General features: G+C 31.3%; 1 protein-coding gene and 1 non-coding gene across 2 annotated transcripts in view; one reads left to right on the forward strand and one right to left on the reverse strand.

Annotated features, from left to right (window-relative positions):
* LOC655465 (short stature homeobox protein) overlaps positions 1 to 18,152 on the forward strand; it is a 46,134-nt gene that overhangs the window by 15,742 nt on the left and 12,240 nt on the right. The window contains exons 2-3 of the mRNA XM_008200788.3: positions 2,923 to 3,155; positions 6,570 to 6,627. Of these exons, the coding sequence (XP_008199010.1) occupies positions 2,923 to 3,155; positions 6,570 to 6,627 (291 nt within the window). The remainder of the gene's footprint in view (positions 1 to 2,922; positions 3,156 to 6,569; positions 6,628 to 18,152) is intronic.
* On the reverse strand, positions 2,650 to 2,728 carry Mir11637 (microRNA mir-11637). Its single transcript, NR_161883.1, has one exon. It is a non-coding gene; the product is annotated as a microRNA mir-11637 (primary transcript).

An 18,152-nucleotide genomic window follows, 5' to 3' on the forward strand; every position in this document is an offset into this window, starting at 1 on the left:
CCTAATTTCAAGTTTAGTTACAACCGGCGCAAGTCACATTTGTTGTAGCAACGGCGCACAAATCTAGCTATGCAATTCCGATCCGCGTAACTTTACAACCAAACTTGAAATTAGTCCCTAATTTCTTTTTTTTTTAATTTATCTGCTATCTTATTTGAAAATATATTTTTTCTTGCTACTGGTTTAATAATAATTAATTCTGTGTTAAAATTTTTTACTGAATTATTAACGTTGATCTATCTGCGAATATAACTATTAACCATAAACTTGTTAGTTTATATGATTATTACAATGATAAGAATCTTTCGGTTAATGAGTAATAATGTGTGAGTAGATTTATGAAAAATTTGGAATTCTATGTTATTTCCTATTTTTGTAATGTAAGTAAAAGGTTAATATTATTATCTTTTCGTATTTGTATTGTAGATTATTGTAGATTATTTTAGTTTATTATCAAGAATTTTAAAATCTTCTAATTCATTTATTTTCCTTTCCCAAAATTAATAAAATATCATTAACGTAGCTATTCCGAAATTTCATTTTTGAAATAAATGAGCAATTGGTGTTATTGAATAAGTTATTTTTTTGTTGACCGTTTATTAATAACGATATTAATGATTTATTTTATTTTAAAAAAGATGTGTTAAGGCGGCCCCCGAGAACTGTCAAAATCAAATTGTCAAATAAAAAAATATGGGTTTTCACACTTTTTTTACTTTTATACATATCTCAGAATCGACAACAATTTTCAACCGGAAACCATTGTGGCGCCTCCAACCGGCAAATAAAATTTGAAGGCGGTAAATTAAAAAAAAATCTCGTTCTCAAAGAAATGTTTCTAAAGGTTGTTTTTTCCTTGATATTGCTAGTATCGGGTTCAATTTTTGCATGCATATTTACAATGATGTTGTGTATGAATGGTGTATTTTTTTCCGATCTGTGCAGTATCTTGCGTTTGGCTCCCCCAAGTCTCAGATCAGCAGACCAAGAAAACAGATTCAATACTAACTAAAAACTGTGTAGTTTAGTGGGAAATTGATTTCTAAGCATTTAGCTTTTTGTTTGGTATGGTTCCGTAGTCTATTTTTCAAGATATGTAAAAAAATATAAACACATCATTTTGACAGTTCTCTGGGGTCGCCTTAATAGATGTCATTAATACACTCTTGTGTATTGTGAATGGAAAGTGTTAAAGAATTTTAAAATGGTCTACCTTGAGGGCAAACAAAGGGTGAAGATATTTTATTAGGTTTCATCTTTATCAATGTGATGAAAAAGATGAAAGTGGTTTTGATTTGTAATTAATTTCTAATTACAAAAAAATGAGTTTACGGTCAACGAAAAAATATTGTAATAAAATCGTTTGTTAATAAGCGACTAATAAGTAATAACTCAACTATTAAACAGTTTCGTTTATTAATAGCCTAGTTTATTAACAAACTAGTTTATTAAATAACTATTAAAAGTGATCCATAAATATTTCTCTTTCTTTGTAATAGTAGTAATAACATGAGATCGAAAATAAACTGAACTAGGGCAGACCATGTCTGCGGAATTATAGCCACATGTCAAAAAATGACAGATCAGGATTTTTCGAAATGATGTTTATACCGCCCAACAAAAAGCCTAGATTGTAGAATGCTATTCTAACAAGTGAAAAAATGGGGAATGTAAATATTTAGTTGGTGAATGATGCCTAGCAGAATTTCGGGAGAAATTTCTCTAAGAATTTTTTAAACGGTTATTCGCTCTAACATAGAAATAGTTAAATGTCTGGATATCTCTTTAATCTCCCCTACTATCTTTTGCAACTCGATGTTTTGAAAAGAAATGTAGCTGAAGTTACACTTTCCTTTCAAGGCTTGCTTTAATGCAGTACATTTTCGATGTCATTGTAGTATTTCTAGTAAATTCATATTTGACTAGGTTATATGATCTGCTAAATCTGCAATTTATAAACGTTCAATAATTGTATAACTCGGCTCCTAATTGAAATGAAAAGTTGAAATCAACGAAGTTCGATAAAGCAGAAAAAATCCTAGACGCTGTTAGAAATCGTAAGGGGAAAATCAATCTCCTATCTCCCACAGGAACAAAGAAATTAACTTGTCAAAGTTTCAATCTGAAATTTTGCATGTACGCGTATAAAAACATATTTTGTGGGCACAGTCAAAAAACGTCATTTTTTTTTGTTTGATTTTGAGTCGTGAAATACCACATGTGTTTATAGTAAAATAAAGCCTTGACAACGTAAAAAAAAGACTTTTTTTACCGACCGCCAAAGGTTTTTTTAACGGGACATGATCTTGAATGAAATAAGCTTTTATTAGATAATTCGAACTCCTTTGCGGCGATTTGTAACTCCGGTGGAGTATTAAGAAAGCAATCGTCTTCACTTTCACTGCTCATTTTGCTTAAAAAGCACAAAAAACAGCACCACTTGCATTTTCAATTAAATAGGAATGACAATAATAAACAGCAACTACGCAAGCTCTAGTTACCAAACCAAAGCACACTGCTAAATTTAATTTTATGTAAAGATTCCGAAACTTTAATTTTAACAACTGACACAAAATTGCCTTGATGGCAATTTTTTTTATTAAATTAAGAAAAAAGGGGATGCAATGTATAAAAAATAGCGTAAAATACTCGTTTTATAAGGGTTTTGGCGCACTCAACCCATAGAATAGTAACTTGGGATTCGAGCGCCAAATCAACCTTTATAAAACCTGTTTTTTAATATACTATTTAAACATTTTTGCCTACAGGTTGACTTATTTACATTATGTTTAATATTTTTCTACCTTAATTTTCTTTATATCAGCTCTGACTTTAAATTATTTGCCTGAGTTTAAAATGACAAAACATTATACGAGTAAAAGAGTAAATTCAATAATATATTAATGAGGCAAACTTTTGCAGTTATCCTTGGTGAGGATCAAGAAAAGGTCAGTGAGGACAACTTGAGCAAAAGCCGGCATTCAGTTCTGGGCAGTTCTGGTAAAGCTACAACAAAACAAAGAAGATCTCGTACAAATTTTACTTTAGAACAACTCAATGAGCTGGAACGATTATTTGACGAAACACATTATCCTGATGCATTCATGAGGGAAGAGCTCAGTCAAAGGCTAGGCCTGAGTGAAGCTCGCGTCCAGGTAATTTTTTTTCGTTTGTTTAAAATTATAGTTTAATAACTTTTTTAACGTGGTAACTTAATTACAGTTAAGTAATCTTTTCTAAATAAAGATAAAATATAATTAAAAAATAAAATATAATAAATAAAAAAATAAAGTTCACGACTGTAACGTCACCTAAAATGAAAATGACGCCTTCATAAACAATATGCCTAAGTCATAAACAATAAGATTCATAAGTGACTGTAACTAGTTTTGAGAGGTTTGACATTTTTGTTTATCGTTTGAAACGATTGAAAATTTTTAATTGATTAGAACAAATGACAAATAAAACAATTTTCAAATTCGTCGCGACGTTTCGACTAAAATCAACAAATGTGTTTTAAAGTTTATAAAAAGTATAGAAATAACGTTTTTTCGGCTAAATTTTGTCATTTTTAGCTTGGGTTCAAAAACGAACTAAAATCACTAAAATAATATAAAATTCTTTTATAGAACATTGTTATAGAACATAACTTTCGACCAACTGTTAATTTTTGACTTATTTTGACGAAATTTCACCCAAAAAGAAGCTAAATCGAAAAAAGCTAACTTGCTCAAAACAGGAAAAGTACTTTTGGATTTTTCGGTCTTCTTTTGGCAAAATGTCGGGAAAAAATTAGTCTTTAACTCCAAAACTTGCTTAAGTAAATGCTCAAAAAAGCAGAAATAACAATTTAATTTTGTAAAATGAATAAATAATTGAATGGATCTCTAGTGAAAAGCTGGTTAAAATAATCTAATTTTCACTTACATTTAGCGAAATGTTTGTAAAAAAAACGCAGAACTCATACTTGGTGAAATAATGTTTTATAGTAAGACATTCTGTATTTTTCTAAACTTAAATTTTGTAATTATTAAGTTTTGTTATTTTGTATTTTAAAAAATGGACGAATCTTTTCACTGTTTTTGTAATTAATTAAGGTAAGTATTTTTAAAGGCGGTTTCGAAAAACAAAAAACACTTTTGACAAGAACGGTTAAGAAAATTATTCTACTACATGAATTTATTGTTCAAAAATGAGCTTAAATCAAGCAAAACAAGCTCAATTAAGGACCAGTTTCTGAAAACATATTTATCGGAGAAATAAATTTAAACTTAAAACATAGCAACGCCAATCAATTATGTACGCACTAACGTTAGTTAGCAACTCACGGAGAGATAAAATTTAACAGAAGTTTAATCGTACAAACACCGGGCTTAAATCAACTTCGATCTAATTTCGTGATTTTTCATCTAGGTGGCTTGAAAAGGTAAAAAAAAGGTAAAGAGTATAGTATATTAAAATATAAGTGGATATAGCCTTAGTGCTTGAAAAATCGCGCGTATTTTAAGAACCAGTTATGCACGAATACTTTGTTATTTTTTATTGGTACACTTTGAAATCATAAATATTGATATTAATATTACAAAAATTGGAAACAATGTAATGTGAGATCAGCATACCTTTCGCTGTTGTGGAACTGATTGTCATTATAATAAAAAATCATTAAAAATTTGCCATTTATCTTCACGTTTCTTGGGTTGTCGATGTTGCCATGGACACTTTAAAAAACGCGCGTTTTTTTAAAGTTGGATTTATACACGCTACTGCGTGCTTTAAACGGGCAAAATAAATTACCAATAAAAAATACGTCACAAATTTTATGTTTTGTACTTTATTTTTGATGCAGTTTTGCAAAAATGCTATTATTTTGACTTCAATAAGGAATTTACTTTTTGACCTTTTGTTTTTGGTATTTTGTTCTCATAAAAGATAAAAAATATTTTTTTATATGCTGGTCCAACACAGCTCCCGTCTTCTGTTGCTCAATTATTATTAAATTTGGACTTTAGATGTTTTGTAGATGTTATTTGTATTCTAGGATGCATTTCAGGAAAATATTTTTGATTATATAGAGTCCCAAAAAAAAGTGTGACGTTATAATAATAATACATTTTTCAAGGCATGCTATTATTTTTTGTGCTCATTGGAATTTCCTTTTACTTACTCACATTTCACTAAAACAAAAATTTAAATCGGTTTGGGGATTACTTAAAAAAAATTAAAACAAAAAATTGGTTCTACGACTCCTTTAGTTTTAAGAATTACTAAAAAATACAAACAGTTTTCCTTAGTTGATAACATTATTACTAGGTACATGTTGAAGAAGGTCTAACAGCATTATTTCATTTTAGATTTTGAATTTTAAAGCTTTTTATTTAGTTTATTTTAAATAGGAACCCCTCTATATTTTTATGTCATGTGATACGTAATTAGAAAACGATTTTTTTTTTTATTAAAACCCTAACATAAATCCTAACACATTCGGAGTTATTCGTTAAAAATTTGGTTTGTTAACTGTTTTATTTTGATTATTTTGAAGAATAAAAGTCTAAAATAGCTCCAAGCCTGTTTATTTTTATATCATTCGATGCGGAAATAAAAAAGGAACATAACCCTATTGCAAATTCTAACACATTTGTATTTAGCCAAAAACTTTAACCATCAAACTTTTAATTATTAGTCTTTTGTCGTTAACAAAACGAGTTTTTAGCAAATTAATCCGAATGTGTTAGAACTTGTTGGATTTAGACTCAGTATTGATATATGAAAAAGGTTATAAATAAAAAGAGTGTATCTTGAGATATCCATTTTATGACGTTTCAAGGGTGTAATTTCACTTTTCTTCAGATTAAACAAGACTTTGACACGCTTGCGTGGTGGAAGGAAGACTACCTCACGGGACACCTGTATATCTAAAAAAGTGAAAATATTTCTGAACAATAATAATAATTAAAGGGTTTCACATAACAAAATTTTTTGTTTAATTCTAAATTTTATAGCACAATTATTGAACAATTTATATTTAAATCTGTAGTTAAAAGCATTTAAAAAATGTATTTAAGTTGTATTTAATTACATTTTCAAAAACGTAGTTGCTCTGTTTTGTGTATAATAAGTAATAATTAATAATAATCAGTGTTGATTCGTTCTTAAAGAGTGTGGCGTTAGGGAAATGGTCAATTTATTAAGTGGTTTGTCTGATCGGAGGGACCGACAATCGGTTAGTCGGGAAACATCTCTTTCTTCTTCGTGTTATCAATCAGTCTTAATCCTCCCCTAAAGTCGTTAATCCCACACTTAATTGATGCGATTTCCATTCCCTACACATCATACGTATTCATTAGGAAATTATCTGCTAATAGTGGCATTAGTCTGAGTAAATCGTGTGGAACCAATGTCACATTAGAAAAATACTCACTCGAATGGTCAAACGAGGGCTAATGGAATATCCCTATACTGACCGGTTTACTACGTTTTTATTTATGAGGCTATTTCAGTCTACACTTTTAGCAGATTTTGTCGGATTTAGTAGGGATACAATGAAAATTACATAATTTGATTTGTTTTAGGTATGGTTCCAGAATAGAAGAGCTAAATGCAGGAAGCACGAAAGCCAAATTCAGAAAGGTAAACAACAATAGTTTCACTTACATTTTTTCATTTATTTTTATTTAAGCTTTAAATGTAAGTTTATTTAAGCGTTAATAACTTTTTTTTCACTTTATAAAGGGTGGTACATTTTCGATGTATCGGATCATTTTTTTTTTATTTTTGATGATGGCCTAGATAGCAAAAGCTGCGAAATGGTCGGTGAGAATTGTTAGAAAATTTTTTTTAACTTCTCTTTTAGGTGTCTCACTCGCCCCAAAATTTTAAAAATTAAAAAAAGCTTACAGAAGAATGCCCACACAGAAAAAAGCTCACACCGCATTGAGAAAAATCCTCATAGAAAAAATCTCACATAGAAATAAACCCACAAAGAAAAAAACAATCTCTGCCTTTGTGAATGAATTTATAATCTATAACTTGATAACTAAACAAAGTTTGGTCAAACACTTTTTTATTTATTAACGTAAATGAATAGGAGTAAACCGAAAGTAAATAATGAATAAGATTTTGTGTACCTCCAAGCCGCCGTCCTCAGCTTTATAATGCTAAATAGCACTACTTTTTCGAAAAAATTGATTATCTAAGTATCTCAGAAACTATACAACATATCTACCAAAAATAAAAAGCGATTTGAAGTAGTTGAAAGACTGAACTGTATTTTTTTATTCTTATCTTATTTTGATTTGGTGCAAAACTTTGATATTGTTTGTCGCGCCATGGTCGTGCCGGATGTGTAGAAAGCCGAGATTGAAGACAAATCCCGGTCGTTGATGACGTCACTATCAATGTTCATGGCGCTGCCGGGATTGGATTGCATACCGGTGCCGGGACTTTAGACACAACCTTTTATTTATAGCATGGGAATAATTAACTACCAGGTGTCTCAACCTGGGTGAAAAATTAAAATATGGACTACTTTCGGTTTAATTAATTAAACCATACTCAGCAACAGGTGATGATAAAAAGTTACCTACATAATAAATTGAACATTAATTACATTTTAAAATTTAAAAACTGGCTTAAAAGTAAAAAGGATAGCAGACTGAGGGTAATGCTACCCTGGTGTTGGTGTTTGGACCAACCACATTAGGTTTATTTGGGGAAGAGCAAATATGGAGATCACATTGGGTTCAACAGAAGAAATCTGGATTAGAGTTTCCAGATTCTGTATTTAAACTTTATCATAATATGATAAAGATCTATCTTTATCTTTCTTCTGTTGAATGTATTAGGTATGTACATTACCAGTTAGTGTAGTAAGCGGAGAGAAAAGTTTTTCTCCACTAAAGAAAATTGAAACATGGTTTTAAGGTCTAACATGGGTCAAGAACGATTGACGGGGTTGGCACTTTTATGCATAAATCGCCACGAAAAACTTAATATTGAAAATGTTATAAATAAATTAGCGTCATTGCCGCGAAGGATTGATTTTATTTTATAATTTACATAAATGGATGTATTTCGGTATTTTATTTTATACCTATAGGTAGGTATACCTAGGTATTTCTGATATTGATTATTTTGTTATATACAGGGTGAATTTGAATTCACTACGCATATTAAAAGACGTAACTCCCTGACATAAAAGGGTTATAAAGCTGGATTGGGAAATTTCCATTTCAATGTTATTAATGAATTAAACGTGTTTGAAATTTAGTCAAAATTCTACGGAACGCTACTGACATAAAATTGTAGAAATAAACAAGGTGACTTTCGACAAAAAAATCTTCGCAAAAAAGACGATTTACCCCTGCTTACTAATTGATAAGGTCAGCGTGTCAGTGTGTCTTTGCGGCGTTGTGTCTGAACTTGGTACCGTGCCTTGTGTCGTAAAAATGTTCCAATATCTACCAGATAAAAATAATGCAAGTGTTGTTACTGCAAGGTTTATTCCGACGTGTCACTTAGTGCAGTGCTTGGTGCAAAAATGGGGTCAATTACCAAATTTCCCGAATTGCGCAATAATCACGACACGACACAGGTAAGTCAGGAGTTATTCCAATCTGAAGTTTATTTTTTTTATGATATTTTTTTATGATATTTCTTCGTACCTCTGGGCTGATACTTGCCCACGTACCATAGGCGTCGTAATTGGGATACCTGAAAGGTATTTTGCCCCACTTGCAAAGACAACTAACATGCGGAAAATTAGGAAACACATGCTGTCAGTGTGATCACGATTAAATATGTGTAGTGAATTCAATTTCACTCTGTATATTATATTTTTGTATTAAACTTCAAAAATGTATCCTTTGAGTTTTTAATGTTTATCAATTTTTGGCATTTTTGACAGTAGTGACAATTTTTATAAATAATATATCGCTTCATAAAAATAAGTTAAAAAAGTAAAATCTCGGACGAATAGCAAAAAAAAACACTTTTAGATTTGGCTCCGGTTTCCGGCAAAGTATGAAAATAATGCACAAGATGCACTCACTAAACAGAATGAGTTGAATGACTGAAGAAAACTGGTTGGAAAGATTTAAGGATTCATAATTCCCTCTTATAGCTCTCCCAAGGGAATTATTACCACCTTTATGGTTTATTATTGTTATCTTTAAGACAATATTTCACTACAATAGCTTAGTAAGAAATAAAAGTTATTAGCTGAAAATATCACTTTCCGACTGCTAATACTAATTAATAATTAGTTTATTTATTATTACTTAATAATTTTTTTAATGTTTATTTTTTGAGTAATCAGTAAGACACTTAACTGTTATTATTAGGCAATGCCTTTGCTGCCAGCAACGGTGCCTAAAAAAATAGAGGTATAAGGATGGCTGTCGGCGTCTGTTGACCGCGCATCTTGCTTCAGATTCCTTGTTATTTTGATCTGAGCAGTGGCGGGACTTTAGGTCCGTCATTTGCATAACCTTACAATGGAAAAATGCTAAGTGGAATTTCCAAATATTGTTCAAAAATTTGATTTTTTTATAAGCTACGATTTAGTTGTTTTTATTTTGAAATACAGCGTGTTCCAAGTTTTATGGCCAAGGCAAAATTAAATATTTCCAATCGAGTAAAAAGATAAATTAACAGTCATAACGATAGGGAATTAATTACGCTACCATTTGATACTTTGATATTGTTCAAAACTTTTAAGGTATTGCTGTGAGTCATTGTTTATTAAATTTGTTTTTGTTTATTAAAAACCAATTTTGTGATTTTTTAAGTTATGGCCGTATTTTCTGTGTGGTAAAATTCCTTTAATTTTTAAAGCCGTAACTGCTAAAATAAAATTATGCAAAAGTTGATAGCTTTTGAATAATTAACGTTTTAATATTGCGGATCCAAATGCTCCAATAGTTTATGGCAGGCTTTCTGGTAATTGGTGATCAGATCAGAATTTCTTAACAATAGAAAAAGATTCGGTATGATGTTTATAATCTTTTTGGGATAAAGCGGTCTATTGTCAAGAAATTCTGATCTAATTACCACGGTTGTGGTCGAATTGGTTCCCGAGTGAGGGTCGAATTTGCTCCCGCATGAGCAGGTAGATAGAAAGGATTAAGTCAAAGATATGTTTATATTTTAGATTTAAAGCTGGTAGAAATGTTGAAATAATTATTTTCTTGGCACGATATCCAACAACAAATTTCATTTATTCGTTGTTAACTGGTTATTTAAAAAAAGGAGAATGTTATTTTTTAAGCCCAAAGCTTTCTGTAAATTTCGTAAAATGTTCTGCAAATAAGCTTATTTTGCTCTGATCGTTCTCAGTTTACTAATTTGCGTTTGCCATTGCATTAAAAATTGAACTCTCACAGAAAGGGTTTTATGTGCTCCGAGAAAAAAGTTTGAGACAACTTAGATATGTGTCAAGTATGTGGTTCTAGCTCTAGAGTTCTAGTTCTTGTTCGGTATTACATCATTTGCTTTAAATTATCCGTCAATTTTAAATTCTGTGCACCCTTATACTATTAAAGCATCAAAATGGAAACAAATTACAAAAACAATTTTAACATTTTTCAACTTAGCGAGAAGATCCAGCTATGGATTTTACATCAATATTCCATTTTTAAACTTGTGAATTTATTCATATACTTAAAATGCCATTCCTGTTATCATAATACTTTAATCCGTTTATCTGACCTACCTCACCGACGGGAACCAATTCGACCATCCCCGGGAACCAATTCGACTATAATTAAAGAGGATTACCGAATTTAGGAACCAACTCGACTCGTCCCATTACCACAATACCACAAAATCCGTTATAAATTATTCCAGCTTTTAGATCTCCAATATTAAAATGTTAATTACTCAAAATCTACCAATTCTCGCATAATTCTATTTTACCAATTGCGCCTCTAAAAATTAGAGGAATTTTGCCATATAGAAAATACGCCAACAGCTTAAAAAATACACAAAATTGATTTTTAATGTCTCACAGCAATACCTTAAAAATCAAATGATAGCGTAATTAATTCACTACCGTTTAGACTATTAATTTATTTTTTTACTCGACTAGAAAAAGTTATCTAAAAAAACTGTTCTTATAATTTTGTTTCTACGAATCACTTATTTCTGAGACATCAGGACATCACTGTTTGAAACATCGAAAATACAAAAATATATTCATAGACTACGTCGTCTATACAACCTGTATCAGAACTCGCTCCCCACTGGAAAGGTGCCTTATAGCTTAGGAAATTCTGAAGCTTAAGTTCCTTTACGAAAAAATTCTAACTTTTAGCGTTTGGGAGATAAGAACGTTTAAAAGTAGCCAATTATGAACGACCTCGCTCCGGAGGACTACTTGAACAAAATACATTGCTAGGAAAACAAAAAATAGGACAATAAAAGTGGGCACTTGAATTATTTTTCATTCCTTAGTAACGCATCTACTGTATACAATACTCCTGGGAGAGAGCTTCTGGGTTTGGTCACTTTGAAACCTCTGTATCTCGCAAACGAAGAATAAAAGACCTACTTTTTTGTATTTTTGCCATCTCCATTGCTGTTACCACTAGCACCTTTCCGATGGGGAGTGAGTTCTGATCTGATACACCCTGTATACATCATCGGAATATACGCAAAAATATTGGTTTAAGTAATTTATACAACAAATTATACGGTTCTGAGAATATCGGTTGCCACCTAAAAAAATTAAAAATGGCATCTTTACTCAGAAACCGATGACGTCACAAATGTTGGCATGATCTCAAAATGTAGTATTTACAAAAACAAAATCACCTGTTTGAGGATTTTTTTAAAGTGCCCCACGAATTTGATGCGTTACTGTAAAATCACCCTAAATAAGTAAATAAGTAGTAAATTTTTATAGTTTAAAAAAACATTTTATGTTAAGAATTTTTACTTATTTAATTTGCAACAAACCTATTCATTTTTATCTTCTTGATTGCAATGAGCTAAAAAAAATTATATTCTTTTATGTGGTGGTGGTCTTTAAAGTGGTGAAAGTCCTACTTTTTTAGAGTTCATAGTTTGTTTATGTGGTTCAGCTACGTTCAAACATGCAATAAATGTCCGAGTGTTTTATTAAAAAAAATATAAGTTTGTATTGTAGCTAATTTCGGAAACACGCTGTACCTACTACTTCAGAATAATTTTAGGTAAGTCATGGGGTTAGTATCTACGGCTTTCGTAAAAAAGATTAATTTTCCAACATTTCAAGGTCAATAATGGATTTTTTCAAATCAAAACACCCTTTTGTTTCTGAGATCTATAGAAACATCTGAAAGGCACCATCCTGTACATTATTAAAGATCAAATCTTTGATTTCTAACCAACTCTGGATTGATTTTTTCTAGTATAAAATCAATATGTATGTATGTCGTGTTTTTATTATTTTGAGTATTCAAGCAATGTTATAGTGGTGCATAAATGGGCAATATTGCCGGAGTTAGCGCCCGCTTAACCCCTGTTTGCCAGTGAAATAAATGTAATTTTATGAAATGCGGCTGGACCGACAGTAGGTTCTAGGTCGTGTCTGCGTCTGATCCGTGCGGGTGTGAGGGGTGTTGATGTGAGCGCGAGGCAGTAAGTGTAATTTACTGGCCCCAGGGGTGCATCCTCCTCGCTGGACCAGTCATCTTACGCCCGGCATTTGAATGACTGAACGTTGGAAAATTGCTCTCCCGGGGAATTATTTCATTTGATTGAAAACTTTCTCTTAGTAGTATTTTTTTAGCGCACTCTTGTATATAAATTCGATTATGTACCGCAGATTTGTTAGGGGACATAAGCCCATGATATATTCATGGCTAGCTAGAATTATGAGGGTCGAGTCTTGGTTTAAAGATGATTTCAGTAACAAATTGCTGCCTCTTCTAAATTATTTAATGCTCTAACTTGAATTTATCGTTATATAATTTCGACGAAGTTTAGGTACACGCTGCTTCAAATTAACGTCTACCCATTATTATTAATACAGCGCGTCTCGTCTAAACGCTATAAAATATCACAACTAGTTAACCAGTGAATGAGTTAGTATTCATTGTATAAGAGCAATAATGTATGTCATGGTTTGAGTAGCTGAAAATGTGTTTTCTTTTTTCATTTTTCTGAAAAGTGATCTAATAATCAAATAGATGTTTTTCGGTTTTGTACTAAAGTCATTTCATTACGATACGCGATTTACGTATCGTAATATCCAACGAGTGCTATAACAATTACACTGAAATCCCGGATAATTTAGTTGGATAATGTTATAACAACCTAATTTTTTGACATTTATCTGAGAGAACTGTCAGTGCAAATACGAACCTTTAGAGACTTTTGTACCATCTCTGATATGTAGCCCCTTCGAACAACTTTCGAATAATGTACAAACATAACATTAAAAGCCAATGCGAGTAAGTAATTAAGTAAGATCTCATTATTCTTCTTAGGCCAGATTTCAAATTCCACGTATTTGCCACAAAAGCCCGTATTTGTTGCAAAACGTCTTGGACACTTTCAGAATACATTTGTACGAAAAAACTAATGACGTAATGACGGTCCAAATTATTAATTTCATTTCACGGCCTGCGCGCAAATGTTGTCAACTGCCACAAAATTCCCTAAATTTCGAAATTATTTTTTTTTTGGTACAAAAAGTGCGAAGAAAAAAAATACTGTATGATATCTCGTTTATAAAGCATTTTGTCGCACTTACTCTATTATGGCATTCCATGTCTTATAAAACTCCTACCATAATAAATACTATAACAGTACTGTTTCAGACTTACTGGTTTCATGTGCTCTGACCTGACCTAACCCACTGTTTTCACTTTTTTTTCAATTTTATCTTCGCTACAACTATTACAGTACGCTCTTGATTATCGGTAATTAGTACAGGAAATTTTTATCGATATAGTATATATAAAAATATAAATATATCAAATGTAGATATATCAGTAATTATCGAGTAATGGGCTCGTCCAGAAAATCGTAAATTTTGTTAATTTTAAATCTAATGCAACTTCAAAAAAAAACAACACAGTTTCCACGAGATCTAGGGCCAAATATTTGCAAGAATGCCTTAAAAATGAATTTTAAATCATGACGTCACAAGCCGAGAACCGCTCACTAGCTTTTTGATTAGTGACGTAACAAAATAACGCGTATTCTAGATGCAAGCGCAAAGACAAGCGTTTTTCATGTTACAACGTTTAGCGTGTTTTTAGTAGTGTGTTTAAGCAATTAGTTATTGATCTGATGACAATAAGCAAACACAGCATAAGCAACATAAGAAATACAGAAATTAACATAAATCAGTTTTTACAAGTTATAAAAACCAGCTCCCAGGCGTTCTATTCAATCGTTGAGGAAGCTCGAAATTCGTCGAAATACTCAAAATAGTTGAATGCTTTACAGTGTGCGCATGCGAGCTTTGAAATTGGAGTAGTTATTAAAATAAACGTCTATTAAAATAAAAAAATGAGGGTAACCAAATTTTTTATAAATTTTCAAAAAATGCAGTTAAAAAATAAATATCGATTATAATTATCAATATTCCAAAAAAAAAATCGATAATACCGTTTCAGCACAAGTTACTTTGCAAACTCTGTAAATACAAATAACGTAATTTCGATTCATGATACCAAAAGCATTTGTGAGTTTAGTTACTTCATTGGAAATTAGTGTAAAGACCGGATTTTTGGGAGGTTAAAAACTTTATTTAAGTATCAAAAACGGTTGTATAAAAACAGAAATTATTTGTTAATTTCTGGTAATTTAGGATATATTTCTTATTAATTCTTACAGCAGCAGTAATAAAAACAAAATTTTTAATACAATACATTCCATTACAAGAACAATCAAGACAAAATATGTATTGTGAAAAACTTTGTTCTTTTGTCCTAAATTTGCTGGTGCAAAATCTGTTCGTTAAGAATTCATCTCAACCTAGAAATTTTTCCACACCTACCTCCTGGAGTACATTTTACAAAAAATCACCAATTCAATAGCTTCAACAAGTTTCTAATTTTGTTATGCTATTTACCAAAATTTTAAAGTGAGAATGTAAGTAATTTTTTAAAGTGGTTTGACTAAAATAATGCTGTGCTTTTTTAAGGGCTTGTAAACCTTCAGAATTAAAAGACAGTGCAACATAAAAAAATAATCTAATATACAACTAGAATCTTCCCCTTCAAGGTAGAAAAATTTAAAATTCAAAAATTCGTAGTATACTTAGACATGGAAAGAAACCCACACCGAAAACAGCCCACACCGACAAAAATTCACATGGAAAAAGCTCACAGGAGCTTCACTTACCAAAAAACACACATACAAAAAACCCACAGATAAAGAAACTCAGTACAAGCTGTGTTGATGTAAATGGTATTACTAGAGGTTTCCGTTCAACAGTAAACTCTTTTTTTTCTTCCTCTACTTTAAAGATAAGATTTCCTGTTAATTTACAATTTACAAAAATCAACATCAGGGTAGCATAACCTTCAGTCAGCTATTCTTTTAACGTTTAAGTCAGTTTTTAAATTTTATAATGTAATTAATTTTCAATCTATGATGTAGGAAACTTTTTAACTATTTTATCACCTATTGCTGGGTATGGTTTAATTGATTAAACCGAAACTAGTCTACATTTTAATTTTTTACCCCGGTTGAATCGCCGTAGTTATTAATTCCCATGTTATAAATAAAATTACGTACACCAAATTTTGCACCAAATCAAAAATTTTCTAAATATTTAACAGATCGGGGTTGACGACTCGGGACGAGTCGAATTGGTTCCTAAATTCTGTAATCCTCTCTAATTATAGTCGAATTGGTTCCCGGGGATGGTCGAATTGGTTCCCGTCGGTCAGGTAGGTCAGATGAACAGATTAAAGTATTATGATAACAGAAATGGCATTTGTAAGTGTATGAACAAGTTCCAAAACGTTAAAAAACAAATCGTATTTAACAATTTAAAGGCTATGGATAAATATTTCTTTGTGTATTCAAGTACTTCCAAAACAATGAAGAAGGTGCATAGAACTTAATGATAGTACCCATTAAATGTTAAAATTATATTTGTAATTTGTCTCCATTTTGATGCTTTTATAGTATTAATAGACACATTAACGAACGCAATGTGAGATGTCTTAATAGTCATTACTTGACGAAACATTTTACGAAATTTACAGGAGAGCATTGGGCTTAAAAAGTTACATTCTCCTTTTTTGTACATAACCAGTTAGCCATGAATAAATGAAATTTGTTGTTGGATTTTGTGCCAAGAAAATAATTATTTGAACATTTCTATCAGCTTTAAATCTAAAATATTAACATATATTTGGCTTAATCCTTTTTACCTACCTGCTCATGCGGGAGCCAATTCGACCATCACCCGGGAACCAATTCGACCACGACCGACGACTCGAAGGTGACAAGTGATAAGAATTTAAAAAATACAGAAGTTTAGTCTTACAACTACTTCGTTTTTATTTTTGGTAGATCTTGTTTAGTTTCTGAGATATTTAAGTATTTGATTTTACAATTATCTGGGGATGTCGTAGGCTAATTGTAAAATTAGGCGTATTATAAAAAACCTAGTCATATTGTAAACGACTGGGCAAATTGTAAATGAATGAATAAATGTCGGTTTTTTATAATGCGACTGAAAATTTTAGGCGTATTATAAAACGCCTTATTTATTTATTTCTGAAACGGTGTCCTAGGAAATAATTCCCAGTGTTGGCACATCTACAAATTGTGATTTTTTGATGGATTTAATTTTTTTTAATTCACAGAACTGCTAAGGTCTGATAGTAAATTTAAAAATAATTATTCAATATTCAAAAATAATAAAAACTGAAGATATTAACAAAATAAGTTTGGAGATTCAGATTTTTTAAAATACGACATTAAGAATTTTTCAAGATTTTTTCCCGTAATATGCTTCTCAACAACGTATCAATGGTGCGCCAGTTTTTGAGGACCCTGTAATTATATTTATTTACGTATTTTTACCTATTTACATTATTAAATAAAAAACATTTTTACCAAACTTTGTTTAGTTATCAAGTTATCGATTATAAATTCATCCACAACAACAGACATTGTTTTTTCTCTGTGAGGTTTTTTCCGTGGGCTTTTTGACGGTTGGGCTTTTATTCATGTGAGATTTTTTCATTGTGGCATTTTTCTTTGTGGGTTTATTTCTGTGTGGGTATTTTTCTATATTGTGTGGTTTCGATGTGAGATTTTTTTAGTGCGTTTTTTCTTTGTGGAGTGTTTTCCGTGAGAGTTTTTTTCGGTGTGAGCTTTTTTCCGTGTGGTGCATTTTTCTTGTGGGCTCTTGTCTTCATGGATTCGGTATATATCAATCGAAAATCCCTTCAAAACTTTAACACCAATGAGTCAATGAGCGACATTTGTTTATAACAAATCGTAATGAAAATGATTAGGTATTAATAATTTCTATATTAAGTGAGAGAACAGTGCGATTTTTATCACACTGTGCTCCTACTGTGACATCCTAATGACCAAGATACCGTGTATGTCACGATATGTACCATCGAAAACCCCTTTGTGAACATAACCTAAAACTTTAAAACTCCATTTAACTCCTTTAAGGGGTAATTAACTAAACAGAATTGCATTGTCACGCAGATTACGTAAGTATGTCAACTCTCTCAAATTTGGCTCGGGTGACTTGTAGTGGACTGTAGTATTAAAACTCAATTTACTTCTAAACAACTATGAACACAGACAGACAGACAGACAAAAAAGACAACAGACACCCTCACAGACCTCTGTGAGATCGTTGGGACCATATCAGGTTAAGACTGATTTTATTGGTCAATGTAATAGAAAACAATTGGCGAAAACCGTATTTCGATAGCTGTCTTAATATTAGTGGTTGAGATAAACACCGTTTTAGTGGCGTTGCGCGCTGATCGCGACGTCACTCCAGCCCCTTAACTTTGAAGCTGTGAAGCGAGCGCGTATTCGTTCCGAATGTCTTTTTAGTCTTATTAGCAATAAGACTGATAATGAGTAATATGTAATAAGTTATTACTTATTATGTTATTATATTAGTATTACGCCTATTTTATTACTCATTACTTAGGTTCCACCCAGCAATATTA

The sequence above is a fragment of the Tribolium castaneum genome, chromosome 10, assembly GCF_031307605.1.
Source record: "Tribolium castaneum strain GA2 chromosome 10, icTriCast1.1, whole genome shotgun sequence".
NCBI lineage: Eukaryota > Metazoa > Arthropoda > Insecta > Coleoptera > Tenebrionidae > Tribolium > Tribolium castaneum.